Source organism: Terrapene carolina, unplaced genomic scaffold (genome assembly GCF_002925995.2).
Source record: "Terrapene carolina triunguis isolate 2854851 unplaced genomic scaffold, T_m_triunguis-2.0 Scaffold85, whole genome shotgun sequence".
Classification (NCBI taxonomy): domain Eukaryota; kingdom Metazoa; phylum Chordata; order Testudines; family Emydidae; genus Terrapene; species Terrapene triunguis.
The window spans coordinates 15,280,912-15,300,559 of record NW_020664436.1 but is presented as its reverse complement, the minus strand read 5'-3'; the positions used below and the strand labels follow the sequence as shown (position 1 = coordinate 15,300,559).

The 19,648-nt window shown below is 41.1% G+C and overlaps 1 protein-coding gene across 6 annotated transcripts in view; it reads left to right on the top strand.

Annotated features, from left to right (window-relative positions):
* The window catches only part of SDCCAG8 (serologically defined colon cancer antigen 8), a 158,443-nt gene that overhangs the window by 3,923 nt on the left and 134,872 nt on the right, over positions 1-19,648 (top strand). For all 6 annotated transcript variants that reach the window (XM_026649650.2, XM_026649647.2, XM_026649648.2 and 3 more), the window contains exons 2-6: positions 12,436-12,588; positions 12,694-12,779; positions 15,896-16,009; positions 18,374-18,499; positions 18,807-18,947. In XM_026649650.2, the coding sequence (XP_026505435.1) occupies positions 12,436-12,588; positions 12,694-12,779; positions 15,896-16,009; positions 18,374-18,499; positions 18,807-18,947 (620 nt within the window). The remainder of the gene's footprint in view (positions 1-12,435; positions 12,589-12,693; positions 12,780-15,895; positions 16,010-18,373; positions 18,500-18,806; positions 18,948-19,648) is intronic.

Sequence of the window (19,648 nt, the reverse complement as noted above, 5' to 3'; positions counted from 1 at the left end):
ATTACCTCTTCCTGTTAGTTTCCTTCTGAAGTCCCTGCCAGCTCTTCATTAGCATTTGATTTAGAATGCTACTGGTTGCCCATTGTGAACCAGAGAATATTCAATTTATATATAAACAGATAAATGTTTCTTGTCTGAAAGAAAACCTGCTTTTCACCTTTGCTTGTGACCTGTCCCTAGACATTGACCTCAAGAACATAATTTTCAGTGTGTGTATATATAAACTTCTCACATACCATCTGTACATGCATTTCCCAGTGATACTGATCACCAGTGTGACATAAGCTTTTATTAGAGACCTCCCATGACACCCTTTGGTGAACTAGAATGTAAATACAAGACCCAGGTGGGTTCCTGTAATCCAGGGGTGGCCAACCTGAGCCTCAGAAGGCACCAGAATTTACCAATGTACGTTGCCAAAGAGCCACAGTAATACGTCAGCAGCCCCCCATCAGCTCCCTCCTCCCCGCCCCGCTCCCAGCACTTCCCACCCACCGGCAGCCCCACCGATCAGCTCCTCCGCCTCCCTCCCGATCAGCTGTTTCGTGGCATGCAGGAGGCTCAGAGGAGGGGGCGGGAAGGGGTGGAGTGGGGACAGGGCCTGTGGCAGAGCCAGGGATTGAGCAGTGAGCGCTCCCCGGCACATTGTAAAGTTGGCACCTGTAACTCCAGCCCTGGAGTCAGTGCCTATAGAAGGAGCCACAGATTAACTTCTAAAGAGCCGCATGTGGCTCCGGAGCCAAAGGTTGGCCACCCCTGCTGTAATCCTTATGCTCTCAGCCTTCTTGATGCCAACTTGCAATGTGCTTAGTATGCACCAAGCCACTGCCATATGTACAAAATGATGCAAATTGAAAGAGGCACACCCGTCCTACATGCACACTATTAGTCTGGTTTATGTACTATGAGTTAAATGATAAATTGGACTGATTTGCTCTGCTACACTTCTTCAGCCCCTCCCCTGTGTAGATAGGCCCTAAGGCCTGGTCTGCACTGGGGGGGATCGACCTAAGATACGTCGACTTCAGCTATGCTATTCTTGTAGCTGAAGTTGCGTATCTTAGGTCAACTTACCTCGCGTCCTCACAGTGCGGGGTCAACTGCCGCCGCTCCCCCGTCGACTCCGCTTCTGCCTCTCACCACGGTGGAGTACAGGAGTCGACGGCAGAGCGATTGGGGATTGATTTATTGCATCTACACTAGACACGATAAATCGATCCCCGATAGATTGATCACTACCTGCCGATCCGGTGGGTAGCGTAGACGTACCCTAGAGTGCCTTTGGGCTAAGCTAAACTGCACAAACGCACTCTTAGTGTGGAATAAGTTTGTCCACGCTGGGAGTTAGTGCTGAATAGCTGTTGTGCTTTATATTCAAACCCTAGCTTATTCTGCACTAACTTCCTTGTGTAGACGAGCCCTTAGACTAGGAATGCCTTCTCACAAAACCGATATTTTAAGAGGAAGCATGTCCTTTCCAAACCCTCCAACTGACATTTGCCAAACATGTGATCTGTCCCTCCTCTCCTCTTTAGCCTTGTCTTGCCTTTATCAAGTCCTTGTGCTGCACACTGGTTTACCCTTGGCCATTATGCCTGGCTGCATCTTTGACAAGGTTTTCAAAGTTTGAATGTGCCTTCCTTTGTTTACATGGATTACTTTTGCTAGCTTGCCTAAAAACATTACTGAAACCAACCATTTGGGAAGTAGTTGAAGCATGTTATACATGTTCTTATTCAGTGTTTTGGCTCAGAAGTTTAGTACCGGTACATTATATCATATATTTTCCCCTTCTATTAAGTGTTTTTATTCTATTGTCTTTTTGAATAATTAAACTTTTACTTTTCTCAGTCTTTTGATCTGGTACTAAATAGTAGTTTCATGTAAAACTCACCCAGCAGATATGGCAATTCAAACAACATGGTAGTCAATTCAAACAGTTTGGTTATCAGAAGTTAAGAGCATGAGCTCAGTTAACTTCAGCTGAACAATTAAGCAGTCTATTTTGTTTCTTTGAGGTGTGAGAAGTAATAAAGATTATCTAGGAAACCTAAAAGTCCTTTCCAAAGTGCTGCTCAAGAAAATAATTACTAAAAAAAAATGTTTTTTTTTTTTTTTTTTTTCAGGTTACACCTTGAAATAATAAAGTTAACTTTTTGACATAAATTTCTGAAGTTCTGTTTTAATACAGACAAGATGTAGGTAATCATTATTTTTATGAAGCTGCATACCTCACATTTTCCAATGATAAATAGGCAATCAGACATTAAAAGTCCTAACTCGGTTGAATGGGTATTTTTGGTCTTACTTTTTTACTTTTCTAATGGGTTTAGATGTACTGTTTGTCTGGCTGAAACAGTATACCAGAAGTACATTATGCACCATTTTGGCTGTTTACATGTGGCTCGAGTGAAGTCTGTATTTTTGCTCAGTAAATCTTTCTTTAGCTGTCAGTTGTTTGTTTGTTTGTTTGTTTGTTTGTTTTTGTTTCCCCCCCTTGTTTTCAGTGAATGGGTTTAGATGGAAAAAGAGAATTTGTTTCCCTTATAGGCCAGTTACTTGTTGCATATGACTCACTTTCCTATGCTCCTGATTCTGCTATGATTATGGTTCCAGTGCCTCCAACCTTCTAACAGACTTTTTTCCTATTAGGACTCAAGTGACATCTGTGTATGTAAAGTGGGGTCATCCTTTGTATTTAAAGCCAATAACTGCCAGCAATTTTCCTGTAAAAGCTATTCAATCTAGGCCTTTGACCTCAGTTGTTATCATAGTAATATATACCCATTTAGTATAAATGTGGTTCTTATTTTCCCTCAAATTATGTTGCTTAGCAACTATTTCCTCTTAAATTATCACTTCCTCTGTCATTGTACTATTATCTTAAACTGTTTTCTGTGTCTTTTTGGGCAGCTCACCCTTTAAATTTGTCTTTATTGTGGTAAGTGATTCCTTTGCTTTGCATCTCCACTAGTCCTCAAAGAACTCTTGTGGTATATCTGAGTTCATGAATGTGGTGGCTTCAGAGCCTCATTATAGAGGAGGGCCTTTCAGATTCTTGTACAAGAATCTGAAAAAACCCTCTCTTGTTTAGGCATTGCAAACATTGCTCAATACTTTCTCTCTTTTTTCACTTCAACAGCAAATTGTTATCCCAGTAATTTTTTTCTGTCAAAATTGATCACCATCACCCTTGAATTATAGTAAGTTCTTCAGCATCGTATTTTGCTTTGCAGGTTGCTGACTCCAACCTTTAACTTTCTTTTTTTTATTAACAAGTTAGATACATCAGTAAAATATCTCTACAGCAGGGCCGGCTCTAGGCACCAGCAAACCAAGCAGGTGCTTGGGGCGGCACATTTTCAGGGGTGGCATTCCAGCCAGCCTCTTTTTTTAATTTTGGCGCTTGGGCGGCAGCAGCAGCGCGTCCTGCACTGGGGGCGCCCTGGGGCCAGGGCCAGCTCCAGGCACCAGCTTAACAAGCAGGTGCTTGGGGCGGCCAAGGGAGAGGAGCGGCACGTGCGGCAATTCGGGGGCGGCAGCTCCCACAGTCCCTCTAGGAGCGAAAGACCTGCCGCCGCCGATCGCGGCTTTTTTTTTTTTTTTTTTTTTGCTTGGGGCAGCAGAAATGCTGGAGCCGGGCCTGCCTGGGGCCGCTGCGGTTCATGTCGGGGAACAGCGCCCGCACCTTATGGCTGGGCGGGCTCCGAGCGCGGGACACTCAGGCTGGGGGCCGCCCCTCAGGGCATATGGAGCCACCTGCAGGTGCCGCAGGGCGGCCGCCCCCTAGCGCCGCATCCGGGGCGCTGCCATGCGGGGCCCGCATCCTGCTCTCCGGGGCTCCGCTCTCTCTGGGGCTGCCCTGCCCCGGCTCCTCAGCCCCCTGCCTGGGCGGTACCCCAGCTCTGTCCTCCCCAGTCCCGGCCGGTCCTGGAGGCGGGAGCCCCGGCTGGAGGGACCCTGGGCTGACGCGCGGCCTGGGAGCCCCGCTGCTTACCCGACCCTGCCAGCGCTGGACCGGCTGGAGACTAGGGGAGAGCGGGCGGAGTCAGCGCTGGTCGGGGGAAGCCCAGCGCTGGGGTGGCAGGCGGTGCGGGTGGGGTGCAGGAGAGAGCCCAGAGTTGGGATGACGGGGTGAGGGTGGGGTGGGGGGGAGAGCCCAGCGCTGGGGTGTGGGGCAGCCAAAAAAGTTTTTGCTTGGGGTGGCAAAAAACCTAGGGCTGGCCCTGCTCTACAGCACCAAATATTAAAAGGTGCCCAAGAATAACCCTTTTTATTAGGTTTACTCCAAATATCAAAAGTATAATCAATGTAGTATTCTGAAAAAGGACACCTTAATACATTTTTTTAAACGAATGGGAGACTTCAGTTTGTTCTGCACTGGCACTCGCTAGGAAAAAAATTGCAAGGATAATCAAGCTTCACATCTCAGGGCATAAATTAATCTTTAGTTGGTATGTGGGAGACCTTTTTTCCTATGCTGTTTAACTTTAAACTCCTTGGGGCTGGGCCCTGTTGATCTTATCTGTCTAAAGCTCTATGCATAGCTATGAAGATAAATAAGTCCAATATTGCATGTTTGGGTGCATTATGGTGCAGAGAAATTGTGTAGTCACATGTTCATACAGTGCCCTGCACAGTGTGATTCTGATTAGGATTTCTAGGTCTGACTCTCATTTAAATACTAAATAACATATACTTTTCTCTGAGACATCCAGTGTTGGCTGCTGTCTGCAGTAAGATACTGGAATAGATGCACCATTTGTTTACCCCATTATGGCAGTTGCTCTGCAACTATGATATTTGATCGGTGGATAATGGCAGCGTTCTTAAGGTGCAGTTACATATTTTCTTGTAATGTGCATAGTCAGGTTTGATAGCCTTTGTGCCATTTTCAGTCATAGTGAGAGCTCCTATAAACATTGACAATCAAAGAGCTTTAATCTGGTTAGGTTATTTTTTTTGAAGGTCTTAATCCAATTTACTGTTGTACTGTAAGAATCAGTTAGGTGGGAGTCTGATCTAACTAGACCGTTTAATTTGTCGCTCTGCTAGCAGCCTCATCCCGTATCTTCAGCATCATCTATTAGAAAATAATGTATCAACATAATCTTATGCGCCAGAAACATATGTTCAGATTGTTTGTTCGTATTGTTTATAATATAAAAACAGAAGAATAAAGGACACTCAGATTTTATACATGAAAATTACAGTACTGCTTACAAGCAATTTTACCACATCATTCAGGAGATTTTTACTGAGGGCTAGATTCTGTAAGCCTTAATTAGAGGAGTAGTCTCACTGATGTCTCGTACAATTAGTCCCACTGACATGACAAACAGAATGAATAAAATTTTGTAGGGTTAGGCACAAAACTAATATTATTTTGAATTACAATACAAAATTACCATATTATGTTAAGTAGTAGCTCAAATGCCTAATTTGCCCTCCACAGAAATTTTCTGTTTCATCAGATTTAAAAAATGATTCCACTTTGGCAGAAGCAGTGGAAATATATCTAATCCTACTCCATGACATGTATCCTGTGATCCTAATATCTTGAATTAGCTCTTCATCTCCATGTTGTTATCTAATTATACCCTTTTAGGGTTCCAATTGGAGTCATTCAGTCTAGCCCCTAGTTCTCAGTTTGCCAGGCCCTCAAGCTTTTCATGTATGGAAACAGTCACTGTAACTTGGAACTCATCAAGTGTTTAAGAAACTCTGGCATGGAAATGTCTGTTACAACACTATTGTTTCTAAAGCCTGCATTACTCCAGAGCCCTAGAAAATAGGGTACGCCAGTCCTCCCCCCTACCCTCTGGGTGGCAGAAAAGACTAGCCAGAAAAGTGTGGACAGCCATTTGTATTGTTGTGCAGAGCCTTCACTTCCATTAAATAAATGAAGACAAAACAAAAAAACTCTCTAGTTGTTATGGTTGTGAGGAAAACTTTCAAAATGTGAAGTGAGTGTAACTGATAGAGATGCTTGTAGAGAGCTTGAAAAAATAGCTCCGAGGTGTGAACTGTCTCATTCATTTCACTGGGTGCCAATGCAGGATGCTTCCTGCCCGATGGATCTTAAAATACGAGTTGGCCATACACAATACAAAAGACAGACTGAATCACCCCAAAACCAATGGTAAATTTAGGGAAAGCAGGTGAACAGATGTGAACTTGTATTACTGAAAGTGAAGCAATTTCTGGAGTTGTTAACTATGTTAGCCATTCATAAAACATCTGAAGGATGATTACGGAGGGTTCAAACTACTGATCTCACATCACTGTTTTAATTTGGCATGATGTGTGAGAAAATTGTTAGAAATACTTTCTTGCATTCCTGCAAAAGTGTCAATGACTCGATGGGGCAGAGCGCTAAATGAGAAGACAGGCTGCTTGAAGGATCCATGTATCACTTTCTTAGACTATTTATGTAATAGGCACTGTGCAAACTCATGGTAAGAGACTGTCCGTGTCCCAAAGAGCTTACAATCTAAATAGACAAGGCAGACAAATTGAAGCAGATGAGACTTTCTCCTACTGTTTCCCAGCTATAAAAGGGGGATGATGCAATTTCCTAAATTGCTTGCCCAAGGCCATGTAGTCTATAGTAGAGCTGGCAACTAAACCCAGATCTCCTGAGTTCCAGACTAGTTGTTTTAACTGGGTCATAGCTTGACTCTGGCTTGGACCCTGCAGCCTCGCATGGTCCTGGGACCCTGGGTCCAAGCCTTGGGTTAGCGTGATTTATGTATAGACTGAAAGGGCGTTAGGCTTGAGCCTGAACCGAGGCTTAAATTGCAGTGTAGATATACCCTGATATAACACTATGTTTACTGAGTTCCATGGTAAAATAAGAAGCAATAACAATTAAAACTTTAGCTTTTCAGATGATACACACATACAAATCCCTAGGTTTTTGTGCAGTTTTTTGTGGGATGGAGAGTGGTAGTATGTCTGTGGGTTTGATTTTTAACTAAAGCAGCATTAATACCCCAAACAGATTTTAATCTTTCATTCCTAAGCTCTTTTTGCTTACGTTTTCTTTTTCTAGCTCTCCAAGGCTGATCTTTCACTTTTATCACCTGATTCAAATCACCTGATTGGGACACAATAGTTTATTTCTGTGTTTTATGTCTTCAACAATAAATGTAACTTTCCAAAGAGGCATACTCTACACATTAATGTCAACAGGATCAAACTCTACCTGAGGCACTCATATACTTGTGTTTGTTGCGGACAGGGTCAAGTGGTTAACACTGCTCCTTCCAACTTCCTGTCAGGCTAGTAGTTTCACTCTATAAAAATAATGGCTGTCAGAGGCATGTCAACCTTTAAATTTCATCCTGCTTTACTAAAATGAAGCCACATCGCAATGGCTTGGGTAAGGAAGTGCCATAACACTTTTATTTCCCAAATACATCTTTTACATATATCCTTCCCCAAGTGTAGGTTGTGTTCCAACAAAGTTAAAAAGATACTGGGACATCAAGAAAAGAGAATAAAAGCCGTATTAATTAAAAAGGCCAGCTTTAGTCTGAGTGTAAGAAGCCAAATATTCTAGGATTTCTAATGTTGAAGCCTGTTCAGGTGTCCGCACTCAAGATGATATTACAATTTGAGTGTAATAAATTTATAATTAGGGAATTTAGGAAGGCTTATAAGCCATCTGACTGCTTACATTAGTCAAAAGTCACACAGGTTTAGCTCCTTAGTGGATCGCTAGACAAAGTCATTCAACAGATTTGAAAAACCCACAACATACTTTCAGCACCAGCCATGCTATAACTTGCTATTTGAAGTAGTGTGACCTTGGTTAAATGACTTGTTCTGAAGCACATTTGGGACCTTTTCAATTTAACTGATCTTTTATAGGAAATATTTTTTTTATTAAAGTCTATCACTACTTCAAAGATTAACCGTTTCTTCCATTAGTTACATTGAGTTTTCTTACTGTGTTTTAATCAGTTTACTGTAGAGTTTATGGGCGAGACGTAATGGGGGTTAGCACTGTGAATTAACAGAGAAAGAAGATAAAATTCTAGTTAAATTTCTTTAGAGTTGAGTTAGCTGTGTTGAAAAACGTTATATTTGGGGAATCCTAATGTCATTGCTTTTGGCTGTTGGTCTATAATAGTTTAACTGAAAAACATGGCATATTGAAAGGTTGAATAATGAATATACTTAATTGCAAGCATTGAATATGTGATGTTCATGGAAAGTCAATATCAATAATAATTTAAATAAACTGTTTCTTATAAAGAAGTTCAGTGATGAAGATGGACTTCCCCTCCTGACTTATTTTAGACCACCTAATTATTAGTAAAGAAGCAGCATCAGATTTTTGGTGTAAGAAAAGTCTTTGGATGTACAATTTTATTATATTTTCTATGTGTTTAATTGTACAAAGTATCTGGAGCTTTGAATAGGTACTTAATAAATTTGAAGAAAAATGTCAGGATGAAAATTTGTTGGTGAGGAAAATATTTCCCCCTCCATAAGTATATTACTACTTTTCCAAAGAAACCTAGAAAAATGTATTAAGTTCCTGGATGATGAACGATTAGAATCCCACAGTATTACTACTACTATAACATTTGCAAACGTCTGAAAAATAGGTTAAGTGAAAGGACTTGGATTTTCATCTATTAAAAGATGATAGACCCATTATGGATATATGTTCAGTCTGTGATACAGCACCTAATTTGCTGTTGAGTTGTAAGCCCTGATCCTGTAAGTTGCTCTGCATGGGTAGATGCTTCCTTCCACATGGAACTAAATTGATTTCAGTGGGAACACTTGCAGGATCAGTTACATACTGTATATACATGATCATAAGCCGGTTCGTTTATAAGCCGACCCCCCCAAGATGGATAAGTAAAAATGGAAAATGTTTATGACCCATTCATAAGCCAACCCTATAATTCAGGGGTCAGCAAACTTTGGCTCCTGGGCCATCAGGATAAGCCGCTGGTGGGCCAAGATGGTTTGTTTACCTCGAGCGTCTGCAAGCACGGAGGTAAACCTAAGTAAACAAAGTGTCCCGGCGCACCAGCTGCTTACCCTGACGGGCAGGGACAGCAACTGGTGGAGAAATTTTTTTTTGGGGGGTGGGGGGGGAGCTGGGGGTCAGAGGAGTAACCCCTGTGACCACCCCCCACATGACCCCATCCCTTCCCACCTTATCTGGGGAGGGCCAGGGGAGAATGTCTCTGGCCTGGCTGGAGCTGCTCTGGCAGGCTGGGCAGCGTGGCCGCAACCTGCTCCGGCAGGCCAGACCGGGTGGCGCGGCCACAGCCTGCTCTGGGGCGTGGGGCTGAGCGGCATGGCTGCAGCCTGCCAGCCCCAGAGCTGCAGCTGCTTCGGAGGCTGGGGGGAGAGAGACTCCGGCCCTGCCTCTTCCCTTCTGGCTCTGCTGGCTCTGCTGCCTCTCCTTGCTTCCTCTGTTGGGGGGAGGGGCTGTGTCCCACCTCTCCCTCTCTATACCTGTTCATAAGCTGAACCCCTTCTCAGGTGCTTCCCTTTTTTTGCTAAAAAAATTCAGCTTATGATCGAGTCTGTTCAGTATTTTTGAAAGTTGCAGTGGAAAAAGACACTTCACTTCACCTGGTTTGAATGGGGTATAAATAGAGTTAATATAAGTTTGGAGATATTTTACAGTTCTGTATGTCTTATCTGAAAATCTCAAAGGACTTTGCAAACAATTCTGTAAAGTAGGTAATAGTTATGGAGAAGTAACATCCCCAGCAGCTGATCTTATTCACAGCCATAGTGTGCATCAGTTTAGCAGCAGAAGTGAAGATGAAAAATTCTATCCTATTGAAAGTATCGGAAGAATTAAAATAAGCAGCATGTAACTGCATGAATTGAAATTTGTTCAGGACCTCGTGGACTGACAGTTCTAAACGTATAAACAGTGCTCTTGGTTTCTTTAATGACCACTAGTAGCCATTACCATTACCAAACAAAAGGCAATACATTAAACAGAGCCAGGGTGGATTTGATTTAAATCAAATTGATTTAAATCACTAGTCGGGAAGAGTCAATTTAATCATGGCTTTCTACATAAAAGTGCATTCTTGTTGGTTGTTATAACCTTAATACATATTCTTCACAACTCAGAGATCGATATAGGTTTCATTTTTAGAAGGTACACACTATACATTTTTAAACAGTGATTTATTTTGAAAACTTTTCAGATTAGTTTTACAGCTATATCAGAAAATGAATGATTGGTTATTTCATTTACCAAAGGTAATTGAAGCAGATATTTATGAAGTCACTGGGAGATGAACTATCTCCAATTTCAACAGGTTAATCATTAATATTTGGAGGATTTTCTTGCCATACTGTATTAGGAGGATAACATCACCAGACAGACATTTAAATTGTTTTATTTAACTGAAACAACAGCGTTAAGTATTCTGGATTTTTTCTTCAACAGCAAACATATAATATTTTAACAAAACAAGTATATGTCCCTCGCGTCTCACATGTATCTCCAGAGTTCTTCTCCTTGTCCAGATCTATTCTGCTCCCAACAATCTTCTATTCATTGAACTTTTTGAAACTTTGCACTTTTAAAGAGAGGTAAGGGATTAACTCTGTGTACACAAATTTGCAGAGGGACAGTAGGGTTGAACTCTGTTGTTTCTCACCTCAATATATTATTTAGTTATTTAAAAACATTTATGCTGTTAACAAGCATGTTACCTCTGGGGAGACAAATCGACAGTTTGAGAATTGCAAAACTAAACATCTCTGATGGCATCTTCTAGACTGAGCATTGAGTCCCATTGAGTAGATAGAAAGATTAACCTAAATAATCTATACAGAAGCCTGTGCAACCCCATAGATTGGGTCCCTAATCCATGAACTATTGGAACTCATTTACAAAACTTTTCTTAAACCTTACATGAATATATTGTCTTGTACTATAGAATTAGAATTTATAATCCCTATTCCATGATGAAATATTTTTGAACTATAATGTATCTTAATTATAAGACTTTAGATAGATTTTTTTTTCCTCAAAAAGCATTTTATTAAAAAAAACGATTTAAATTTAAAAAATCAGATTTTTTTTTAGTCATCGATTTTTATCCACCCTGAACAGAGCTAAGGTTCTATTGATAATTATATTTTTATTATTATATAGTGGAATGTAAAGTTTGCACTAACCATTCTAAACCTGTCAAACAGTTGAAAAGAAATTTCATAATTAAAACAAATGTAGGTAATATTTAAAGGCCTTGAAAACACAAAAGATCATATTTTTGAAATTGCCTTGAGTTTATCTGAAAACATTTATGGTAGGGTTAAGAAGTAGTGCTGCAGTTGTCAGTACTAGATACCTGGACATTTATTCCAGTCATGTCTTCTTCACATTTTTGGCCAAGTTAAAGAGACTTGGCTGTCAAACAAGCCCAGCTTAGCAAAAAGAAAAAAAAAATAGGCATTGTACTAAAAAGCTACATTGAAAATGAAAGGAAAATATTATTGTCACCATTGTGTAATTGGATTTGGTTCATTCTGGAAAGACTTTATAAAATATTAGAAATTGTTTTCCCATTTCTTCCCAAGCACTCAGTGGAAGTACCTGTTCTTAGTTAACTTCCAAGTCTGTTCAGAACTCCTCTGATACTTTTATTTAATTGCCATTGTAAATCGACAAACCCGTTTGCTGAGCTTTAAGATAATTTTTAACAGTTCTGTTGAATAATGCTTTATCTTGTGACTGTCATTAGAATCCCCAGCACTCCATTTAGGGATTGATCCTGCACATTGTATCAAGCATAGCTCTTAAGACTATGAGCAGTCTTGTTAAACTCAATGTGGTTGTTCATGGTAGTAAGTGTTTGCAGGTTCAAGTCCATAATTAGTAACTGAGGCCTCTTCTACCCTGGGGATTTCAGTCAGCAGCAAAACACGTGTATAGCTCAGTGGTTTGAGCATTGGCCTGCTAAACCCAGGGTTGTGAGTTCAATCCTTGAGGGGGCCATTTAGGGATCTGGGACAAAAATCTGTCTGGGGATTGGTCCTGCTTTGAGCAGGGGTTTGGACTAGATGACCTCCTGAGGTCCCTTCCAATCCTGATATTCTATGATTCTATGAGTGCAGCCCCCTATTGTGGATAGCTACATTGCCATTTGCACTAGTGTGGTTAATGTCTGCCTGAAACAGGTAAACTGCATTACTGTAAATTGTGGTTTACAGTGGCTTTGCCTGTCTGTTAGGCAGTTCCTGGTAGCTACTCACCAAAGGTTGAAATGAGGTTAAATCCTTAGTTCAGGCAAAGCCTGAATATATGTCACCCACTATCTTTTTGTACAGAGTTAAAATATTAGTTCTGTAAATTAATCTAGCTTTGAGTTGCTTTTTCATCAGAAAGGAAAGACTCTGTTTTTGATGGCTAATACATGCTATTGTTCACAGACCGTGCTAGTAAAAGTATCCATCAACTGAAATATGCCTTGGTGGAAGGAGATCCCACAGTGGGAGAAAGTGAAGTTGCATTTGACCAGTCGTCCACAGGTAATGATGAGAGTGGGGAAACGGCCTGGCAGGAACTGCAACACAGTCATGCAGGTAAATGTTACTCTGGGACAGCTAGTCTCAGAACTGCAAAGCAAAATTATTGTATGATTTCCATCAAGTCTGATTGTTAACCAGTAGTTTAATTTTGTTCCTTAGTTAATCAGCTTAAAGCTTTATTGCAAGAGCAAGAAGGGCTAGAAAGTGAAGTATCTCCATCAAGGAGGAGGAAGATGTCACCCTCAGTATGTATTCACTCCTAATTTCTTCATGTAACTTTGAATGAGTAATAAGTTGTCCCAACGGGCATATTATCTGCTATCCGAGAGAATAAGAGGCCCCAAATCTCCCTAATCATCCCATGGGTAGTGGTGGTGGTGGTGGGGGGGTTGGCTACTTCTCAGTCGAGAGAGGGTATCTGTGAGTAATTCTCCTTTGTAAATCTCTTTGAGAACTAAAGATGGGAAAAGCCCAATATGAGCTATTAATTTATTATGACCACAGTAGAAGAGCCACAAATCTCTTCCTATGGAATCCAGGCCTTCACATCCCCTCGGCAGTACAGATGTCACCCATGTGTGTATGGCTCCCTCATCTTGGCTGCTCCTTTCTCCACCAGAAGTTAGCACTTTGTTTTGGAAATGAAGCCTGTGTAGAGTGTTTTGCCAGTGAGGATGGTTCCATAAGGGCAGGTGATGAAGGAATCTTACTTTCCTCTGTGGCTACTTACTGCAGCCTTAAGGGTTTTGATGGTGGTGTACCCTTTGCCTTTTGTACAATTGCTCGTTGATCCATGTAACAGCAAACCGTATAGCTTTGCACCAAAATTCTGCTGCTTAGGGACACAAGAGGTTTGCTGTGGAAATGAGCTTTTTGGTGTAGGAAGGTCATCCCCTGTGGAATCTCCTCACATCCATCCCTCTTGGAGTGGAACTGCACTCTGCACTGGGATATATGGAAAGCCTTTCACCTCCATGGGGCCAGTTCAGATCAGTTATTACTCTCTGATGCTTGTTCAGTATCAAAGATTAAATTAATTTGGTGATATTGCTCCAGTTCTACCCTGTGACAGCCAACAAAAAGAGAGGGATTAAAACAAATAGAAAGAAATGCAAAGGGGTGTTTTTAAAAACAAAACACTATTACAAGGAAGGGGGGAGTGACAGCAGGAGCCAGATGGTGTTTGGAGTTCAGACATCCCAGATCGTGTTGGAGTTCAAACACAGCCAATGGAGGTGGCAATATCATCTGGGTTCCTCTCTTTCTGCCTGGTCTGATCAGGACATCTCTCAGGGTGAGGACGACAATGGCCCAATTGTGTCAATGGATTCTGGGATCCCAGAAGATGGTGGGTGTGGCAACCATGATGATGAAGCTCACTTCTTCCTGTTTTCCTATCTTTCAGTCAGCCCCTCATCCCCCAACCCCCAGGTCTGTTTTTAAGGACCCCAAAAGGGGAGTAATGGGCAAAATATCCTATCCCCTTATTATTTTGTCCACCAATTAGTTTTAATTTCCAACTCATCAATTTTGCTCTATTGATTTCTGGTTTAATGACAGATCTATATGATAACAAAAGTATTACTCAAAGACCATTGCAGTGTAGCTAGAAATGGTTCTAATATTGTTAATAAGTTTTAAAAATGAATACATTTTAACAAGTAGCCTATCATAAATTTTGTTACAATCTGAGTGTCAATTTTTAAATCTCAGAAATTGGGATTTTATTTGCTAGAGAGGTGAAAGAAAGTTATACTCACCAAAAGAACAAAAACCAACCCCAAAACTTAGAGGCCTTTTAAAAGTCATTATAACTTAGCTTGATGAACAGATTTCTTTACATTCTCAGTTAATTTATACTGTACTCTTAAGAATAAGTGCTGTAATATTAGATTCACATGTAATAATGGAGCCGTAGGATGCATCAGGAGAGGTATTTCCAGTAGAGACAGGGAAGTGTTAGTACCATTATACAAGGCACTGGTGAGACCTCATCTGGAATACTGTGTGTAATTCTGGTCTCCTATGCTTAAGAAAGATTAATTCAAACTGGAGCAAGTGCAGAGCAGGGCTACTAGGATGATTGGAGGAAAGGAAAATCTACCTTATGAGGGGAGACTCAAAGAGCTTGGCTTGTTTAGGCTAACCAAAAGAAGGCTGAGAGGAGATATGATTGCTCTCTATAAATACATCAGAGGGATAAATACCAGTGAAGGAGAGGAGTTATTTAAGATAAGCACCAATGTGTACACAAGAACAAATGGATATAAATTGGCCATCAACAAGTTTAGGCTCGAAATTAGGCGAAGGTTTCTTACCATCAGAAGAGTGAAGTTCTGGAACAGCCTTCCAAGGGGAGCAGTGGGTGTAAAAAAAAAAAAAAAACCTAACTGGCTTCAAGATTGAGCTTGATAAATTTATGAAGAGGGTGGTATGATGGGACCGCCTACAATGGCATGTGGTCCATTGGCAACTACCAGGAGCAAAAATCCCCAACAGTCGGAGATGGGACACTAGATGGGGAGGGCTCTGGGTTACCATAGAGAATTCTTTCCCAGGTATCTGCCTGATGGATCTTGCCCACATGCTCAGAGTCTAACTGATTGCCATATTTGGGATTGGGAAGGAATTTTCCTCTGGGTCAGATTGGCAGAGACCCTGGGGGGGTTTTGCCGCCTTCTGCAGCATGGATCACTTGCAGGTTTAAACAAGTGTTAATGGTGAATTCTCTGTAACTTAAAGTCTTTAAACCATGATTTGAGGACTTCCATAAATTCAGCCAGAGGTTATAGATCTATTACAGAAGGGGGTGGGTGAGGTTTTGTGGCCTAAAATGTGCAGGTCAGATTAAGGCCAGAAGAGACATCATGATCATCTAAAGTCTGTTAGATATGTAATCCCTACTTTGTGCGGACTTCTCAAATGTAATTATCATGCGGTTATGATATTCCCATAATGTATATTATACTTGTTTGTATATTCATCCTTCTACAGTGTGTTGGTACACTATTGGATAGTACATAAGTGTGTATGTGTGATCATGTCTCCTTATAGTGAATACAGTGTGTTGAGGATCAGCCCTAATATCTCTCTTAACCAACCACTCAATTGACCATCAAAAATTGGTTGCTCAGTGGAAGTGGTCTATTGTAAAGGTGGAACAGAATTGGGGATATTTTAGGATTGTCTCTTAAGACACTGGGTCCTTTAGTAAAGGTGATCTCAACACTTTGCAAAAGTGTATTAAATATGAATAGGATTCTGTGAATGGAAACAACTTTCTGTGATGCAAAAATTAGAAGAGAAAAATTCTGATTATAAAATATTTATTATGCTTAATTTACTTATTTTTCCCCCCCAGAGAACTTCAAAAGCTGCAGATCAGAGTTTGCCTACACTTTGTGATCTTGTTCCTATCATTAATGATCAGTCCCAGTACATTCACCACTTAGAAGCTGAAGTGAAGTTTTGCAAGGTATGCAGCCTGCTTCACCCATTAAGATCCTGATCCCACAAGTGTCATACTCATGGAATTTCCATTGAGTTTTTAATAAGAGTTCTATATGGAAAGTGCTTACGGGCTCAGACCTTGAGATTCTAAATATTACACTAGCCAAAATTGAAGCAAATACAGTTCAGAATGTACAGTAACTCCTCATTTAACCTTGTCCCACTTAATGTTGTTTCAATGTTACGTCCCTGCTCAGTTAGGGAACATGCTCGTTGAAAGTTGTGCAATGCTCTCTTATAACCTCGTTTGGCTGCCTGCTTGTAAGATTCTGTGGAAGAGCAGCGACTTTACAAGGGAGCATTGTACAAGTTCCGCTTCTCCGCCTCCTCCCCCTCCCTCCCAGTGCTTCCCCCGGCGCTTAGGACTTTCTGGGAGGGAGGGGGAGGAGCGGAGACACAGGGTTTCCCCACTCTTGCCCCTCCATCCCAGAAAGTCCTAAGCATGAAGTGCTGGGAGGGAGGGGGAGGAGCAGGGAAGCCCCATGCTTAGGACTTTGGGGGGAAGGGGGGATGTGGTGTGCTCTGGAGAGGAGGTGGGGTGGGAAGAGGTGGGCCTGGAGTGGAGTGGGGACAGGAAGAGGCGGGCCTGGAGCATTCCTGGCAAAATCCGAGCCTGTTCTCCGCGGAAGATGCCGCTGCTGCTGCAAATGTGCTTCCTAGCGTCCTTGCCTGCAGCGGGCTGTGCCTGTGTGGAGTAAGCCAGGGGCACTTCCCAACCACAGTACAGTACTGTACAGTATAATGCCTTTTGTCTGCCCCCAAAAAATTCCTTTGAACCTAACCCCCTGCATTTACATGAAATTTTATGGGACAATTGGATTCGTTTACAATTGTTTCACTTAAAGTTCCATTTTTCAGGAACATAACTACAACGTTAAATGAGGCGTTACTGTACTGTGTCTTCACCTCTATCATCACATCTGTATAGTTCTTAAAATCCATCTTATCAGGAGACTTTTTTTCTTGATAAAATGTGTCTGAAATAGACAACTGTGTATCTACTTATTTAAATGAAACAGTTGTACAGGTCTGTCACATCTTACGCGCATTTAACATGCACGATTTCAGCTTTACGCGGTCGGCAAAAAAAAAAAACACACACACACAAAAAGAGAAAAATAACCATTTTAATACTGTACCTGTAGTGCGGGCGATTTCGCCCGCCATTGAACTCAATGTAATTTTGACTATACGCGGTTTTCGCTTTATGCACTAACCGCAGAACGGAACCCCCGCATAAGATGAGACAGACCTGTATAACTTTTCCTACTCAAATAACCATCTAACCAGCATTAATGTGCAAATTAGACTATTACCAAACATGCTTATTGTGCCTGCAATGGGGTTAAAAAAGAATGAGTCTTTTGCTAATATCTTAAGAAATATATATGCATGACTAGAGCTAGGTAAAAAATTTTACATGAAACTTTTTGTTACTGAAAAAGAGATTTGGAACAACCAAAACATTTCACAAATTTGTGGTGAATTGGTGAAACTGGTGAATTTTTTTGTCCAAAATGGTAAAAATAATAATAATAATTAGAAATGTCAAAACAAACAGTTTTTTAACATTATCAAAACAAAACATTTCAATTTTGGGTGGCTACGTTCACCAGGGGATTTAGGCCACATTCACAAAAACAGATATGGAGGTGGTGTGTGGGGCCCACTGGTTAGGAGACACACATGTGAGGGAATTGACTCAGGTTAAAATTCCCACTTTGTACAAAATGCTTGAATAGTCATTGGGTCAGAGAAAGAGTGAGAGAGACTCGATAGGCCAGTGGTTAGGGAACTCACCTGGGACACTGTGGATCCAGTCTCTGTTCTAATTAATATGTAAGTGTTTATACAAAGTAGAACAGCTTTGACAGGAGAGATTGAGAGAGGCCCACTCCAGAATAGTCCATAGTCTGGTTGTTCGTTTACTCACTTGGAAAGAAGAGACCTGGGCTCAAGTCCCTTCTCCAGAGCAGCAATTCAAACCTGGGTTTTCCATGTCTCAGATGAGAACCCTCACCACTGGGCTATTAGGTATAAGAGGGGACATTGCTGCCTCCTCTGGTTTTTGTGACTGTAACCCTTCATTTCCTTTGCTGTTATTAAAAATACCTGAAGCTTTTAATTTTGGGTTGAATGAAACATTTTGTTTGATCTGAAAAAGTATTTTGGTTCTACCCAAACTGAATCTTTTTCAGTTTTTGGAACTGCAAGTGAATCAAAAAATCAGTTATTTGTGCAACTGTGCCTGTGACATCAAGATGTATTTAAATGGTCATAGCTTTATCTAGGAGCTGTCTATGTACAGTATTTGTATTTGGTCTCATAGGAGGAGTTGTCTGGGATGAAAGATCGAATACAAGTAGTTGTGCTTGAAAATGAGAAACTCCATGAGGAACTGAAATCTCTAGCTGTAGAGCAGACGTTGAGAGAACAAACTCTTTTGGATGCTTCAGTAAGTTTGATTTTTTTTTTTTATTAAGTTTGGTGAACTGGTTCATTTAAATAACTGTCCAAACTGTCACTCTGTTCTCAAACTGAACCTTAACCAAACCTTTATGAAAATTTGAGAAATGCTGGATTAGAGATCCCAACATTACTATCTTCTTCCCAGAGGGCAACTACATTAAATTCTGCACAGATTCTTCCATTAGTGGATTTTAACAGTAATATTCAATATTTTTCTTTATTTAGCAATAGTTAATATTTTTACTTAAACAGCTATTGTGATTAAACTCTGATGCATTACAATTGTATTTCAGGCAAATGTTCGGAACTCCTGGACTGTAGGAGCTGATGATTCTTATTTATGTCAACCTGCCAAGTCATCACCATCACATAATAAAGAACGGGTTTTGGCCACAACAGCCACTGCAGAAACAGAAAAATGGCAGCTAGAATTGGTTGGTATTGAAATAATTTCTTTGCGGTGTCATATCTCGGCTAAAGATTTTAGTGCTCCTCTTTATTGGTGGTATTTTTTAGGATGATTAATTTCCTGAGAGTTTTGGAGGAGAAGATTTGATTGATTTAACCCCTAGTCTTTGAGGTCAATATCTATCCCTTGAAGCTCATGTTCTTAGTGTCTTAAGATAATTAATTTTATTGTCCCTTTAGACAGTGGTGATAGGTAGGCTGTTTTGTGCAAATCTCAGCATGTCAAGGTGGAGCTGGGGTAGACGGCACATGTCTGGTATGGTGCTGCAATGTATAGCGCTGTGGAGATTCTAAACAATACTGATGCCTGCTGGCAGCCGAGAGCTGGCTATGGTAACTTAGGCAGCCGTCCAGTACTGTGGGTCGCTGCAGTCTTCAGAGCAGCCCAGCATCCAGACGGTGCTAAAGTGGCTTCATCTCTTCTTAATCCCCATCCCTTGGGTTACAATTTCTGTATTGTGCCTCTCAAAGATGCAGCACAGAAGGCCCACAGTATCTTGGAGATACTCCATTTGGGAAAGTCCTTACTCTGTCATCTCAACTTGACCATGTATTTTTCACTTCCTAACCTAAACTGGTGGTGGTGTATTGCTGTCACTGCTACTTACTTGATTCTACCTAACAGTTGTGGCGAATGAAGTACTGTAATCTCTGTGTGTGTGTGTGT